This window comes from Vipera ursinii, assembly GCF_947247035.1.
Source record: "Vipera ursinii genome assembly, chromosome: 2".
Classification (NCBI taxonomy): domain Eukaryota; kingdom Metazoa; phylum Chordata; class Lepidosauria; order Squamata; family Viperidae; genus Vipera; species Vipera ursinii.
Window position 1 is genome coordinate 33,913,964 of NC_139513.1, and position 15,316 is coordinate 33,929,279.

The 15,316-nt window shown below is 39.9% G+C and overlaps 1 protein-coding gene across 1 annotated transcript in view; it reads right to left on the bottom strand.

Moving 5' to 3' along the window:
• Positions 1-3,553: 3,553 nt before the first annotated feature.
• ADAMTS9 (ADAM metallopeptidase with thrombospondin type 1 motif 9) overlaps positions 3,554-15,316 on the bottom strand; it is a 160,444-nt gene continuing 148,681 nt past the window's right edge. Inside the window, exons 34-40 of the mRNA XM_083355935.1 lie at positions 13,655-13,749; positions 13,172-13,266; positions 12,565-12,698; positions 11,260-11,351; positions 9,175-9,279; positions 7,247-7,341; positions 3,554-3,926 (exon numbers count right to left, since the gene is read on the bottom strand). Coding sequence (XP_083212061.1) covers positions 7,252-7,341; positions 9,175-9,279; positions 11,260-11,351; positions 12,565-12,698; positions 13,172-13,266; positions 13,655-13,749 — 611 coding nt within the window. The 3' untranslated portion in view covers positions 3,554-3,926; positions 7,247-7,251. The remainder of the gene's footprint in view (positions 3,927-7,246; positions 7,342-9,174; positions 9,280-11,259; positions 11,352-12,564; positions 12,699-13,171; positions 13,267-13,654; positions 13,750-15,316) is intronic.

Consider the following 15,316-nt stretch of genomic DNA (forward strand, 5'->3'; position numbering starts at 1 on the left):
TTTCCCAGTTGAAACTATGGTTCAGTCTGTCCATGCGTTGTGAGCACATAGACCACACTGAATGTAAATGTTTGAAAACAAACGTCAGTACGGGGATCACTTATTTACTTATATTCAGCCACATCGTCATCCTCACTGCACGGATTTCCTTACTGCTCTCCTTTTGGGAATGTGTATCTTGGCAGACATCCATATTCTGAATCCCTGAGAATTTTGATTGCATTACCTAGCAATGACAACATTTATTTTGTTTGTCAAGAACAAATATGGCTACAATAGTATACTTTTTAAAAATTCATTTTATTCATCCTATGTATGCATTTTGTTTTTGTCCATAGGAAAGCAATGCAGCACAATGTGGTCAACAAAGGAAAATCACTGAAACATTATTTACCCCTTTTCTTTTCTGACCCAAAAGGAAAAGTAAAATAATTAAAAAATAAGAAAGCAACATAACAAAAGTGCTTGCAAATATTATTGAATTTCATAAAGATTAATGGGATCCTTACAAAAGTATATGTATATATTACAAGAACTGCTTAATCATTCCGTGGTCCTCTTGTTGGAAAAAAAGAAGAAGTAATCCACCTCACACTAAAAATTAGTAACTATTGTAACCTCCTTATATGTCATTCATTTTCTTTTCTTTTGAACCACTGATAGACATCATAATACTACTTAGTACAAAGGAATGTATAGGGTTTTTAAAATATATTTTTGTATAAATACTCAGTCACCTCATTACTGAAAAATAGTAGATGGAATTAAGCACCATATTTCTGTCTAAATGCTTATAGTGCAAGTTTCCCTTTTCCCTACAGAACATTTTAAAAAATGAGTGACATTGTAACAAAATCACTACTCCTTTATACTACACAGTATTTCCATAAAATGTACTCTGAAAGGTATTTTTGGCATTTTTCCTAAAAAAAATTACACCTTTTAATATTTATTTAAATCTATAATGTATATCGACATTTTGATCTGCCTGAATTTATTCACTTCTGAAATCTATTAGTTGTGAATGCTTGTAGGAAACATTTGTTTTCATTATTCATTAAAGATATTCATATATGCTTCTCATCAGGAATCATCCTACAATAATTGTAAAGCAGATTAAAAACCAGTATTTTGCCTTAATCGATAGAACTAAGGAACAGCTTATGCTCCACAGTGAAAGTGAGAACATTCATGAGAAATCATATTGATGGCCAACATTATCTTACCGATCCACAGCAAGAATAAATGTATAAAAGATGGGTAGTTTGTGGTCTGGTGTCGGCCGGAAGCAAACAGATCCACTCATGAAGAGCTCAGCTATTTTATTGCATTCTACCTATAATACAAGAATCTCCTCAGACTGCTTGCCTTCACTTGGGAACCAATAGATAAGGTTCCATGAACTTGGAAGAAGTGTTTGCGGCTGAGCAAGGACTCAAGGCTAGTTCTAAGCTTGACCTCTCCTCTCTGCCTGGCTGGGAGTTTCCTAACATCTGGGCATATTTGTAAAGAAGATCATGTTACCTGTTCAGTCAAAATAATAATTGTGATCTAGCAAGTTAGGTAAATAATGAGATGTAAATACCTGGAGATATATAACTCTTTGTGGAAAACCTCGTTCGTACTTTGTATTCTCAAACTGGTCACAAGCTATTTAACCTGCCACACCAATACAGAGCAAAAGTGCATTTAATATTTGGATATGCAATGTTATTTTAATCAGTTCTTTTGATATTGATACAATGTGTTTATTTTGAATTAGATTTCAGTGACCAACTCTTTGGACCTCAGAGAATGAGTTCAACAGAAATTATTGCGAAGGGGCAGATATCTCAGGGAGATTTATGGTAGAACCATTTAATTTTTCTAAATCTGCCCAGTAGTTAATAAGCAAATGGCTGTTATTTTTTTTTAAAAAATAAAACAATAGCTCATCTACATGAGGTGATTTTCAAATGCACAGTGAACATGGTGGTGTAATTTTATTTTTTGAGCTGCTTATGTTGGAAAAGGTAACCAACTTTATTACTTACTGATTTTTAAGGTGTTACTGCTATTAGGGGTATCCAGTTTGACACAAGAGAAATAGCTTTGCTCCAAGAGTAGATAACTATTAATTTCTGAAATCTTATTATGCTATAATTAAAATAGCTAAAATTAATAAAATAAGGTGTGCTTGCTTATCAATCTTGCAGATAAAAGTTATTTTGAAAAAAAATGAATAGGGAAATTAGGCATAACATTTCTTCTTCATGTGGTATACTGTATTTGGCAGAAAAAACAGGCTTCTGGAATTACTGACTTCTTAATAACAGAAAATGAATATTCTGATTTTTATGAATTATTGTTGGAGCAACTGTAATAACTTTACACACAAAAATGACACTGCCCTGCATCGCTCTAAAGTAGAAATGCTTTAAATATAGCAATTGTGATCTGATCCAGATGTATTTGTTTTTAAAAAAATAAGAATGCAGTATGTATAGCAGATTCACCTAATTCCTGATAGGAATATATGCTGTGATACAGCATGTATAGCAATTCCAAAATTTCAACAATGTAGATGTGGATTAATGTACATTATTTTTTCCTTTTTTATTAATGATTCTGCAATTTTGTCTGAATAATTTTCTTAATAGAAGAGGGATTGTTTTGTGCTACTGCTGAAGTATGGGACTAATTGATGCAAAATATTTTTGTGTTCCATTCTGTTTGATTGAAAAATAAGTATATTCTTCTTTGGCAAAATTCTTGGAGCTGGGGTTCAAATATGTCTAGATCCCACATTTGGAAATCTCTCTTTAAAACCATGTTTAAAAACATGTTTTCCTGATAGTATGAAATTTTAGGGAGAAAAAAATCAAATGTCTAATTTTTAGATAATTTTTTCCTCTGTATTTATTTAGTTTCCATATTTTAATTTGCGATTTTGAAGACCACTGATCCAGATTGATAGTAACTGCTGCTTGCCAGTATGATAGCATACACAAGTCCTATCACTGAAAATAATTTCTTTGAAGAAGGAACCACTCATAAATTTTTAAATAATATTACGCCTTCATCCAATATAGGTAAAAACTTTGTCTGCCTTAAACTAATATTTGAACCATTTTTCATTTTATACAAATTTAATTACTCATTCTCCATTGCCACAAGACATGGCAAAGAATTAGCTTTTAAAGCCTACAGGTTATTAATAAATATTATCATATTAGCACCAAACCAGTGACTTTTATAGCATTAGTCAATGGATAATACCTGCCATTAAAATATGTAAGATACAATTATTGATAAAGCGAAAATACTATCATGCATGTTCACCAATTTCCTGCAAAGTATTGATTACTATATAAATTTAATAACAATAATTATTTTCCTCATAAGGAACAGTTGGTTTTAAAATGCCAAAAATACCTTAATGGTAACCAGTTAGCACCTTACAAATATCAGTGCAGCCTGTAACAAGAAGAGAAATTATTGAATGAAGGTAAACAACTGAATACAGTGACAATAAACATATCACTTTTGTCAAAATGCTACATATGATGTAGAATATGTAAAAATGCAGTGGTGTGACTGCAAAGTTTAATTTTTTTTAAAAAGAACACAGGATAAGCAGCTTTAATATAAAATTTTACATACAAAAATATTAAATCAAAATAAATAATTCCGGACATAAATATAATACATTAGAACTTCAAGAATATACTGTACACACACACATACACATACACATACACATTCATACTTTTAAAAAAGGCACATTACATACATTTCTCTCTCTCTCTCTCTCTCACACACACACACACACACACACATACACACACACATACATACACACACAGAGAGAAATAAAAAATGGAAGGCAGAGGTATTGCTTAATTGTCCTTCATCCATCTTGCTTAAGCTCCCGGCTTTAAGAAATCCTGGAAATTAAAAAAAAAGATAAAGAGATCTCATTTCTATTTTTTAGACAACTGAGGTGTTTGTGTGTATATGATCTTTTATGGGGACAAACTCATATGCGCAGAAGCACCATAACTCTACACTGCATATTTTAATACACCTTTTTTTTAACATCAGTGTAACAGCTTCCAGCACAAGGTCCTTATACCACTAAATTATCTTTATGTCATTCCACATAGGCTTTATATGAAGATAATTGAATTATGCATAGATTCAACACACGCAGACTCAGCAATTCCTCAATGTTTTTGGAACCACCAAGTTTGTGAGAATCACTTCCCAAAGGGTCAAGTGTCCTAGGCATGGCTGACATACAAAAAGTCAGCCTTAAAAAAACCAAAAAACCTGGTATACTTTTCTTAAAGCAAACAAAGAATCAACAAACCACTATTTTTGTATGGAGTTGATTAGATGCCTTGAGTGCTCATCTTAAAAGAAAGCGAATGAACGAATGAGTGAGTGAATGAATGAATAGCAATTCAGAAATATCAGCCTGGAATAGGTTTAAGTGGATATATGATTATTCAGAATCTTTTTTTTAATGAAATATTATAGTAGTAAGCAATGTTGCTTGTGTTGTGATGACATCTGAATATTCAAGAAAAACAAAACAACAAAAATTTAAACTTAATCAGTTGACAAATGATTAAGAATGGCCCCGCCCAAGGGAAAAGAGATGACATTGCTATTCCTTACACTGTTTGATGGAATTCCAAACTCTGAAGACAGCCAGTATGAAACTGAACATCTGATGATAGCAGCATTGTACTGTCACGAAGCAAACCCTATTCCTTTTTTTAAGTGAAGTTTGTCTCACAACACCGCTTTCGTCAGTTTGATGAAAGGAAAGGAAAAAGGGCTATTTTAGGGCTAAATCCAAGTATGGTATTGGGCCTGAAGTGATGTCATTATACTCAAATGCATCAGTGAACAGTATTTGATGACTCAACGTACCATAATTTGGGGGCTGAAAGATTACAAGGCAAAGCTTGCCTGGTGGAATTACAGTTCAGCCAAATGAACCTAACTGGAAATAAATATAGACCTAGTTCAGACATGTCAAACACAAGGCCCGCGGGCCGGATGCGGCCCGACATGTGGTTCCATCTGGCCCGGGGACCTGCTCTGAAAAGAGCGAAGGACTGGCCCGCTGCACCTCGGCCTGGCCCAGGCTGACCAGATGCTGATCTACAACCTGATTGCATCCATGAAAGCCAGAATGCGCTCAGCGTTAAATCCACGGGCAGCCCCGCCTCCCCGCGTGCGAGCGCAAGCAGAGTCCAGTGTCCCTGCTGGCTGTCTTGTCATGCATGCTGACTTCACCCAGGACGCTGGCGCTGGCCGTCTGCTGTGCGCACACTCGGGGCGGGGCAGAGGTGGCAAGGCAGCTCCTTGCTGTTTCCAGTGGATCTTAGGCTGAGTGCGTTCTGACTTTGATGGACGCAACCAGGTTGTAGATCAGTGCCAACCCCCACCCCCACCAGCACTTCCAGTCTTGCGGCTTTCCTTTCACTGGGACAGACCCCCCATGCGGGATAACAAGACCGGCAGCAACATGGTAGCACTGGCAATCTCTCCCCTTCCCATCACCCCTTCCTCAGCATGGAGGAAGGAAAGAGATGAGAAGGAGAGAAGGAAGGAAGTGTAGCAGAGAGGGGAATTGGGGGGGGATTGGCGCTGGCTGGGAGGCTTTGCCAGAGCTCTGTTGTTTCTGCAGTCGGGAGCTCCAGAGGCCTCTGCGGAGGCTGGGGGTGGGGCAGGACTCTTGGGGAGGGATTTTTAAAGGGGAAGAGGAGATTGACTGGGGGAAGAAGATTTTAGTTTCTCTTTTCCAGAGAGACCAGCCAGAAGAAGGGAGAACAAGGTAGGAAGGCAAAAAGGTTTTTTATTCTCTCTCCAGAGAATAAACTTCCTACCTCGCTCTCCCTCCTGGCGTGTCTCTCTGGAAAAGAGAAACTAAAATCTTCTTCCCCCAGTCAATCTTCCCCTTTAAAAATCCCTCCCCAAGAGCCCCGCCCCACCCCGAGCCTCCACGGAGGCCTCTGGAGCTCCTGACCACTCTGCTGAATCCCCAGAGCTCTGGCAAAGCTTCCCAGGCAGTGCCGATCCCCCCCACAATTACTCTCTCTGCTACACTTCCTTCCTTCCTTCCTTCTCATCTTTCCTTCCTCAATGCTCAGGAAGGGGTGATGGGAAGGGGAGAGATTGCCAGCACTGCCATGTTGCTGCTGGTCTTGCTATCCTGTGTGGGGAGGGGGTTCTGTGCCAATGAAAGCGATGCCTTGTGGCTGTGAGGGTGGAGGTGCTGGTGGGGGGGGGAGGTTGGCGCTGATCTACAACTTGATTGCATCCATCAAAGCCAGAATACACTCAGCCTTAAATCCACGGGGCAGTCCCACCCCACCCCCTGGGTGTGCACACAAGTAGAGTCCAGCATCCCTGCTGGCTGTCTTGCCCTGCAGGCTGACTTCAGCCAGGATGCCGGCACTGGCTGTCTCCTGTGTGCACACCCGGGGGCCAGGACAGAGGTGGCGGGGCAGCTCCTTGCTGTTTCCAGTGGATCTTAGGCTGAATGTGTCCTGGCTTTGATGGACGCAACCAGGTTGTAGATCAGCACCCCCCCCTCCCACCAGCACCTCCAGCCTTGCAGCCACGAGGCATCCCTTTCAACAGGACCGTCCCCACCCACCCACATAGTATAGGAATGGCCAGCAGCAGCATATTAGTGCTGGCAATCCCTCCCCCTCCCATCACCCCTTCCTGAGTGCGGGGGAAGGAAAGAGATGAGAAGGCGAAGGAAGGGAGAGTAGGAGGGAGGGAGGGAAAAAGGGAGGGAGGAAGGAAGGAACAGGGAGGAAGGAATGGACAGTGGGAGGGAAGAAGGAAGGAACAGAGGAAGGAAGGAATAGAGGGAGGAAGGAAAGAACAGAGGATGGAAGGGAGGGAAGGACCATGTCCCAGCACTCGCCCCGGTCCCATCCTCCTCTGCCGGAGACCCTCAGATCTGCCCCAGTCCTACCCAGGAACCCCTGAAGCAAGTGATGTAGGCCACGCCCATCCTAGCCACACCCACCCAGTAGGCCACACCCATCCTAGCCACACACACCCCGCCCCCCGAGGGCAACCACAATGCTGATGTGGCCCTGAATGAAATTGAGTTTGACACCCCTGACCTAGTTGATTAAATAAATAAATATCACTGACCAGATGCACAATTAAGCCCATAAACGTTTAAATATGTGTAAATATAACACAGAAATATGGAGAAATTACAACTTACCATTGCTATAACACTTGAACATCGAGGCCAGTTCCAGATGATGGAGTACATTTTCCACAGTAACCACCACATTTTCCTATTACTTTGGTACCATCCTATAGATAAAATGATAAATAAAATACAACAGAAAGGAGTAAATGCAATTCTTCATATCCCAAATCCACTTTGAGCAATTTATAGAAAGAAAATGTATTAACAACCTTAACCCCACTTACATTAGGCAAAGAGAATATATTTCTGAGTAAAAATACAGAGGGTTATAAAAAGAAAATGTATTTAGGTTAAAAAGAACATATGAGGAAATGAAGGAACTGATAATAAAATAAAAAAAATTATCATAAAACAAAGAGGTCATCCCCCAACTCTGTAAAATATTATGTTTTTAAAATGAAATTATACAAACGTAGCGTTCTGGTTTTGTTCTGTTTTCTTTATTTCAGCTTCAAACGCCTTTGGATATTTTTTTAAAAAAACAACAACAGAATTTCCCTCAAAAAGAGACAACAAATATAAAAGGTGAAACAAATAATACATGAGACTTTCCAGTCCTACATGTTCAAACGTAGTCTACAAAACTTTGCTTGCTACTCTTGATCTCTGATACTGATCCCAATTTCTTGCGCACTTATTCTGACACTGAAACCTCAAGAGCTGTGCCTGACAGCTCTGAAGCAGGGAGAGGAGCCAATATTGATTGTCTTGAGTCTCTGCTTTCAGTTGGTCATTTGGGACCCCCTTTTGGAGTTCCTGCTGGAGATCGATTTCTTCAGAGTAACTAGTGAAAATTCCCCTTTGCACTGTGCCTTTTGAGACAGACATAATGCCTTTTATTTTCCACATGCCTTTGTTCCCTTTATTTGCGAGTAGCCACCGGTGGGATTCAAATATGTGAACAACCGGTTCTCTGTGTGTATGCCATTTCTGGACGTCCATTCTGGGTCTGGGCAACAAAAAATTAGCTACCGCTTCTTGGCGAAGTGGTACGAACCGGCTGAATCCCCACCACTGCAAGTAGCCCAAGAATGCCAACTGTTCTTCCACAGGAATTGTCCTGCTTATTGTGGCAAATTGTCGATCACTGCAAGATTGAAATTTGTGTAGATTCTCAAACTACGGGTTTCAGCAATGGGGAAGGAAGGGGGGGGGGTGTCATGAAGAAACCTGAAAGGGATTGCACTTGTTTCTGTTCTGCCTGAATGCCTTTGCTGACCTGCTGGACTCGGCCATGTGTAGAATACAGACTATATGGTCTAGTGGTGAGGAGGAGATGTTGAGTTCTAGTCCCGATTTTGGCATGAAAAGCCAGCTGTGTGACTTTGGGCCAGTCATTCTCTCTTAGCCCAACTCACCTCCCAGGGTTGTTGTTGTTGCGGGGAAAATAGGGAGGAGGAAGAAGGGTTACTAGGTATGTTAGCCGGTTTGAGTTATTTATGCTTATTTATTGTTACTGTACGTTATACTCAGGTACCTTCAGGAAATTACTACACAATTATTAGACATATAAATAAGTCACACAAAAACGGAGCAGCCTAGGGCATTATATATCTGGAGGGTACTTAGGCACTACAGAGCCTAGGAAAGAATTTGTCCTTTTCCTTGACTTTCATAGCATTGTTAGAACAAGCACTGAGCTGCCTATTGTGGAGGACTCAAGACAATTAATTAAAGAAGTGTGTGCAATCATGAAGCTCATTCTTTTTACTTTCACGGTTAAGCAGATCCACTAATTAATTGCAATAATACAGATCAAGTTGAATTTACTCCAATCTATGGTTTTAAATACACCAATTACATACCATGCTTTGCAATTCTTGGGCTTTAGTTTTGATTTCAAGAGGCTACTCTTACACACACACTTTTTACTATTTATAAGAAGGAGCAACAAGTTAACATATGCAACACATTAATTCAAAGTAAGTTTTGCTTACAGGAGATCTTGTAATTTCAGAAACAGCATAATTTCCTTGTGAAAGCCACTTTGAGGACTGCATTACTGACAGGCCAGTTCCAGAGAGGTTGATGCTAAAACGGCCCTTTCAAAAAAACAAGAAAGAACATATATGAGATTGTACTAGCTTTCTGAAATGATGACTAAATACCCATAATGCAGGCTCCTTTAAAAACAAAGACAAAGGAAAGAAAAAGAAAGAAAATCTATTTGTGAGCGATGCCGTTTTCTAATGCTTTGGATCCCCTGTGTAACAACAGACCACAGAGTCATTATTCTAACAAGATTTCCCTGGCACTGTTTTCAATTGTTCCAAGCCCTTGCAACGATTAGCACATACTGTACAAATCACAGCAGGAATGAGATTAAGCATTTATTCTCATTTGTAGCAGTTTGAGAACAAGGCTGTTTTGCTGTTGGCCTGCCAGTTGAGGGCATTCTTGTCCTTCAAGTGATCTTTAACTCTGTTGTTCTTTAACTCTTCTGAGAAGACGAGAGAGAGAGAGAGAGAGAGAGAGAGAGAGAGAGAGAGAGAGAGAGAGAGAGAGAGAGAGAGAGAGAGAGGGAGGGAGGGAGGGAGGGAGGGAGAGAGAGGGAGAGAGGGAGAGGGAGAGAGAGAGAGGGAGGGAGGGAGGGAGAGAGAGAGAGAGAGAGAGGGAGGGAGGGAGGGAGGGAGAGAGAGAGAGAGAGAGAGAGAGAGGGAGAGGGAGAAGGAGAAGGAGAGAGAGAGAGAATAGTTTCCTACATTTGGACAGCTATATTTTCTTGCTCTTATATCTAGATAGGACATTTGCCTGGTTCACCTGTCATGATTTTCTGTGGCCAAACTAAGGCTCCTCTATGTTCTGGCATACAAATGCTAAAGGAGTCTTAGTCTGGCTAGATCATGACAATCAACCAAGAAGTCAACCAGGCAAATGGCCTAACTCAGAACAGGTTCTGAGTTTAGTTTTATAATTTAAAATCCATATCATAACACTTTCCTTCCTGATCAATTGAAAGTGGAAGAGGCGTCTTTTCTCCCCTACTTAATTTCCATGGAACAAATATTTATTTATTTTTTCTGCACGAATCACTGGTGTTTGTGTTGGCTAAAACAGAACTCCATGTATTTTATTTTTACTGTCATTTTATGCAATGCTGTTAAAGGTTTCCCCTGTCAGTCGAGTCCAACTCTAGAGGGCGGTGCTCATCTCTGTTTCTAAGCCAAGGGAGCCAGTGTTGTCTGAAGACATTACTAGGGTCATGTAGCCAGTATGACAACGCCAAGGTGCATGGAACGCTGATACCTTCCCACTGAAGTGGTAGCTTTTTATCTACTTGAATTTGCACGCATTCAAACTGGTGGGTTGGCAAGAGCTGGGGCAAGTAACGGGAGCTCACCACTTAAAATTTATATATCACCTTTATGACATAAATCCATCTAGAATAGCTTTTACATCTCAAGGATAACTTGTTCTCATATGAAACCATTCATTTCTCAGATATTCAACAGGGCCTTGTCTTTAGTCCTCATACATGATGGGAAGCAGAGATTTCTCTTAATCTGTCCCGTTCCCTCCCCCCCCAGTCCGTCCGTTTGAGATTCTTCAGATACACATAAATTTGTAGCACCACTTATACATTGTTTTAAAAAAACAAGCAAAATTAAAAATTAGTTATTGATATGCGTTTTAATCTGATGATTTATACAGTTTTAAGAATTAGTTCTCATTTACTTTATGAGTCTCTTTAAGAATTCTTTTGGATTAAACAGTAGATTACTTGCAAAGAAAACTGGCTTAAATGCAATAATACATTAAATACAAGAAAAACATTAAAGAACATTCGATCACCACTATATTTGGATTGTCACAAGAAACCCTCAATTCAAACGTACAAACCCTTTTACCGGTACATTTAAAAACAAAAAACAACCCCCCTCCCAGAATGTACAATATTTAAGAAAGGAGATGTTAGACAAGGAATGATGGAATAAGGCAATGGTTGGCGTGTGATTAATTTGATTGGGAATAAATGACAAAATGCTGGAATGTAACTTGAGATTCAAGGGCTAGAGGGATACCTGTGGGCACTTGGCTGCACTGTAGCAATCCCCAGCAGTGGCAAAAGGAACAGGTCTCCCATCAAGTGTCTGTGCAAACTGTAAATCGGTAGCTGTGAAAAAATATTTGGCAAGAACCAAAGAGACAAAGGGGAAGGGAATGGTTGGAAAAGAAAAAGAAAATGCAAATGTTTCATTTGGCTCTTATAATAAAATAAAACACTTAACTTTATACATTTATTTTCTGACTCATCAGCAACCCTCCCTGATTTTTCACACAGATAACTAAATGAGAAACTTGGCACAATGTTTAAACTTGTGTAGTGAGATATTAAAAAATGAGGAATAATTCTGTGAAAAACATTCACCATTGCAAGCACTGTAAAAATATGCAGAGGCACCAATTTTTTAACAATGCACTACAGGTTTTTATGTTTTATGTTTATGCACTCTTTATGTTTTCTAATATGTCTAAAATTGTAGGGATTGTTCTATAGCAGCAAGTCGCTCCTTCTATTTGTTTTAAACTTTGGCATAAAAATGTGGACGTGGTCCTAGAGATCATAAAAGAACTGCAACTTACTGGCCTATTTCATATGCCTCTTTAGGAGCTATCACTAGGAGCTGTCTCTAGCTCAAGACAACGTCCAGTTAGAATACAAAAATCAGCTCCAATATTGTTGCTAAATTGTGCAATCTGATTGCTCTTGTATGCCCTCTCTGCTTTCTGATGCGACTTCATCTGAAAGGGAATTGTGGTGAGAACCACCATCCCAATACTGTAAGAGTCTAATGTCAAGCGCCAGGGAAATCAGGAGAGCCAGGCACTTCAAATGGTTGTTGGGATTTATTGCAAACTTAAGCTCTCTGCAAGAGTCTGAACTGCTGACGTTCAAAGTAATTTGGTGGTAGATAAGGAATTCAAGGTGGGCTGGGCTTACCTCTCTCGTGGGCTCGAAGGGACTCATGACTGATGACATCTTTGACCCCTCCCTCCCTCAGGCTCAACCTGGTCATCTCCTACACTAATTTCCCAACGAGAAATGGGATTACATCAAGTAGAATTTCCATGACAATGCTTATGATTACGGTATAATTTTTACATTTGAGCTTAGCTGAGGCAAGATAGGGCAAAGACCATTCACGGAGAACTACGTTTAATGTGCAGCAAGGTAAAATTATGTCATTTTTAAACACTGTAAAAGAAGATATGGTAATATAAAAGTTAAAACTCAGGAAATGTAAGCTGGTCTCTTTCAAAATAGTAATTCCAACAATTCCAACAAAGAAAAACAAAATGAGAAACAAAACATTTTTGTTACTTACTTATTATCTGCATAGCACTCAGGTCCAGCCTTACTTTGCTGAAGGCAGAAAACCCAGCTGCTGTGTAATCTTTCCTACATTGGCAATTCTCTCTTCGGCTTCCATTATATGGACATTCAGTTGGGTTATGTAACCTGAACCAAAAGAAAGCTCCTTTTCTACTTACTGCATATATATATATATGTGTGTGTGTGTATGTATGTGTGTGTGTGTATGTATATATATACTGTGTGAGTGTGTATATATATATATATATATATATATATATATATATATATATATGTGTGTGTGTGTGTGTGTGTGTGTGTGTGTGCGTGTGTGTGCGTGTGTGTGTGTATGTGTGTGTGTGTGTGTGTGTTAAATGTTTGTTAAGCATTCAGAATACACTTGTTTAGTCCCAGACACGGGACAAATCTTATTTCCTGTTTCAGCCTAGCCCAAGGCCATCTACAGGCAGTAGCCACAGCAGTGGCAGCTCATATTTGTGTAAATTTTTTTGGCTTGCTAACACACACACACACATAATGTACACACACATAATGTACACACACACACACACAAGGTAGCAAGACATAATAAAAAATACAGAATGGCTGCCTGTTCTTACCTGTAGCTGTAGACTTCTGAGAAATTTTCCGCATCACCATTTACCAAAGTGATGTATTCTTTAGGGCTATCAGAGTCCATGCCAGCACAATATATCTGGGGAGGAAAGGAGCCGTAATTTTATAAAACAATTAAAACTGAGGCTGAATACAAAGGACAGAATTAAGAAGAGTGTGTAGACTTATGAATTTCTGAAAAATTGCACAATGTAAATGTAATTGAATCTCAAAGGGCCAGGTCCTCATTTTCCTTTCACATTGTTCTAACAATCTTTTCCCTCTCAAAATGAGAACTCAAATAGAAAGTTATCTTCATAGTAATATTTATTGCTTCTAACTCACTGAAAAACAAATGCCTATACTTCCAGCAAGAAAGCAGAAATGTATAACAGGCCGAAGAATCTTTAGTCATTTGAACCTATTTCCCCCCCTGTCCTATAAACTGTATTCCCCCTCCAAAAACAGAGGCGATGTTTGAATCACACCTTTAAAAGTCTTCCTTTAACGTTCAGAAAATATTCACCATCCTCAGTAATGACTTTGAGCCTTTTTACTTCTTTGCAGTTTGTTGGTAGTTCACCTAAAATAAGGAAAAGTAAGATGAGGTTCTAATCAACAAAAGCGAAAGAGTCAAAATAACGCAGTGTCCATTTCTAACAGCTGATCAGTGAAACATTACTGTGAATATTTCAAGATATGTGAAATGTCTTCAGTTATTTAATTGAAGAGGAAGACCTTAGATGTGTATGAAGCAGGGAACCTCCCTACACACACACACACACCTGCAGTGATGTTATAAAATTTGTAAGGGATAAGATTTTCTTTTGAGATGACTCAGCACCAGACTTCCAATGTCAGTGCAACCTATGGCATTTTGCTCATATATTCATCCAAGGAATATTTATTTATTTATTTATTTATTTATTGAATTTCTATACCGCCCTTCTCCCGAAGGACTCAGGGCAGTGTACAGGGCAATAAAAGCATTACATACAAAAGTTAAAATAAAACTAAATTAATTAAGCCCTAACTATAAATAATTAAAAATACCCCAAACCCTTAAACCAGGCCGGCCTGTTCAAATAAATAGGTTTTCAGATCACGGCGGAAAGAGCGAAGGTCGGGAGCCATCCGGAGCTCAACCAGTAATTGATTCCAAAGGGCTGGTGCGCCCACAGAGAATGCTCTCCCCCTGGGGGCCGCAAGTTGACACTCTCTGACCGACGGCACCCTGAGGAGGCCCTCTCTGTGGGAGCGCACAGGACGAAGGGAAGATGACACTGGCAGCAGGTGCTCCAGTAAGTAATCTGGACCCATGCCATTTAGGGCTTTATAGGTAATCACCAGCACTTTGAATCTCACCCGGAGGGCAACTGGAAGCCAATGCAGCTCGCAGAGAAGAGGTGTTACATGGGAGTATCAGGAGACCCCCATCACAACTTGTGCGGCCACATTCTGCACCAGCTGAAGCCTCCGAGTGGTCCTCAAGGGCAGCCCCATGTACAGAGCATTGCAGTAGTCTATACGAGAGGTCACGAGCGCACGAGTGACTGTACGCAGGGCATCCCCGTCCAGATAGGGTCGCAGTAGTCTAGAACCTGGGCAAAAGCCCCCCTGGTCACAGCTCCTACATGGTCTTCCAAACTGAGCTGTGAATCCAGGAGGACACCCAAGTTGCGAGCCCTATCTACGGGGGGGGGGATAACACCTCACCCCCCATGGTTAAAGATGGAATGGACTGAATTTCCCGAGATGCCGGAACGTACAACCACTCGGTCTTGTCGGGATTAAGCCGAAGCCTGTTCCTCCCAATCCAGACCCAAACCGCCTCTAGGCAACGGGACATCACATCGAGGGCATCACTGGGGTGGTTTAATATGTTTAATCGCTGGTTACTCTTCCATTTGAAGTGATACCAGCCCTGTCTATCATCTTATAAAGAGTATGAAAAGAAATCAGGTAAAGGTAGGTAGAAAAGGTTAATCACTTTTGACAGTTTTCTTGGACTATTATACTTGAAGATTATTATTGCTGCTGTTCGTTTGTTGGAAGAAACCCATTTAAAAAATAAAATAAAAATAATACGCCATTTTTGTGGCAGTGCAGGATTTCACAACTCCCACACCTCCCACTTCCCACCCCAAGTA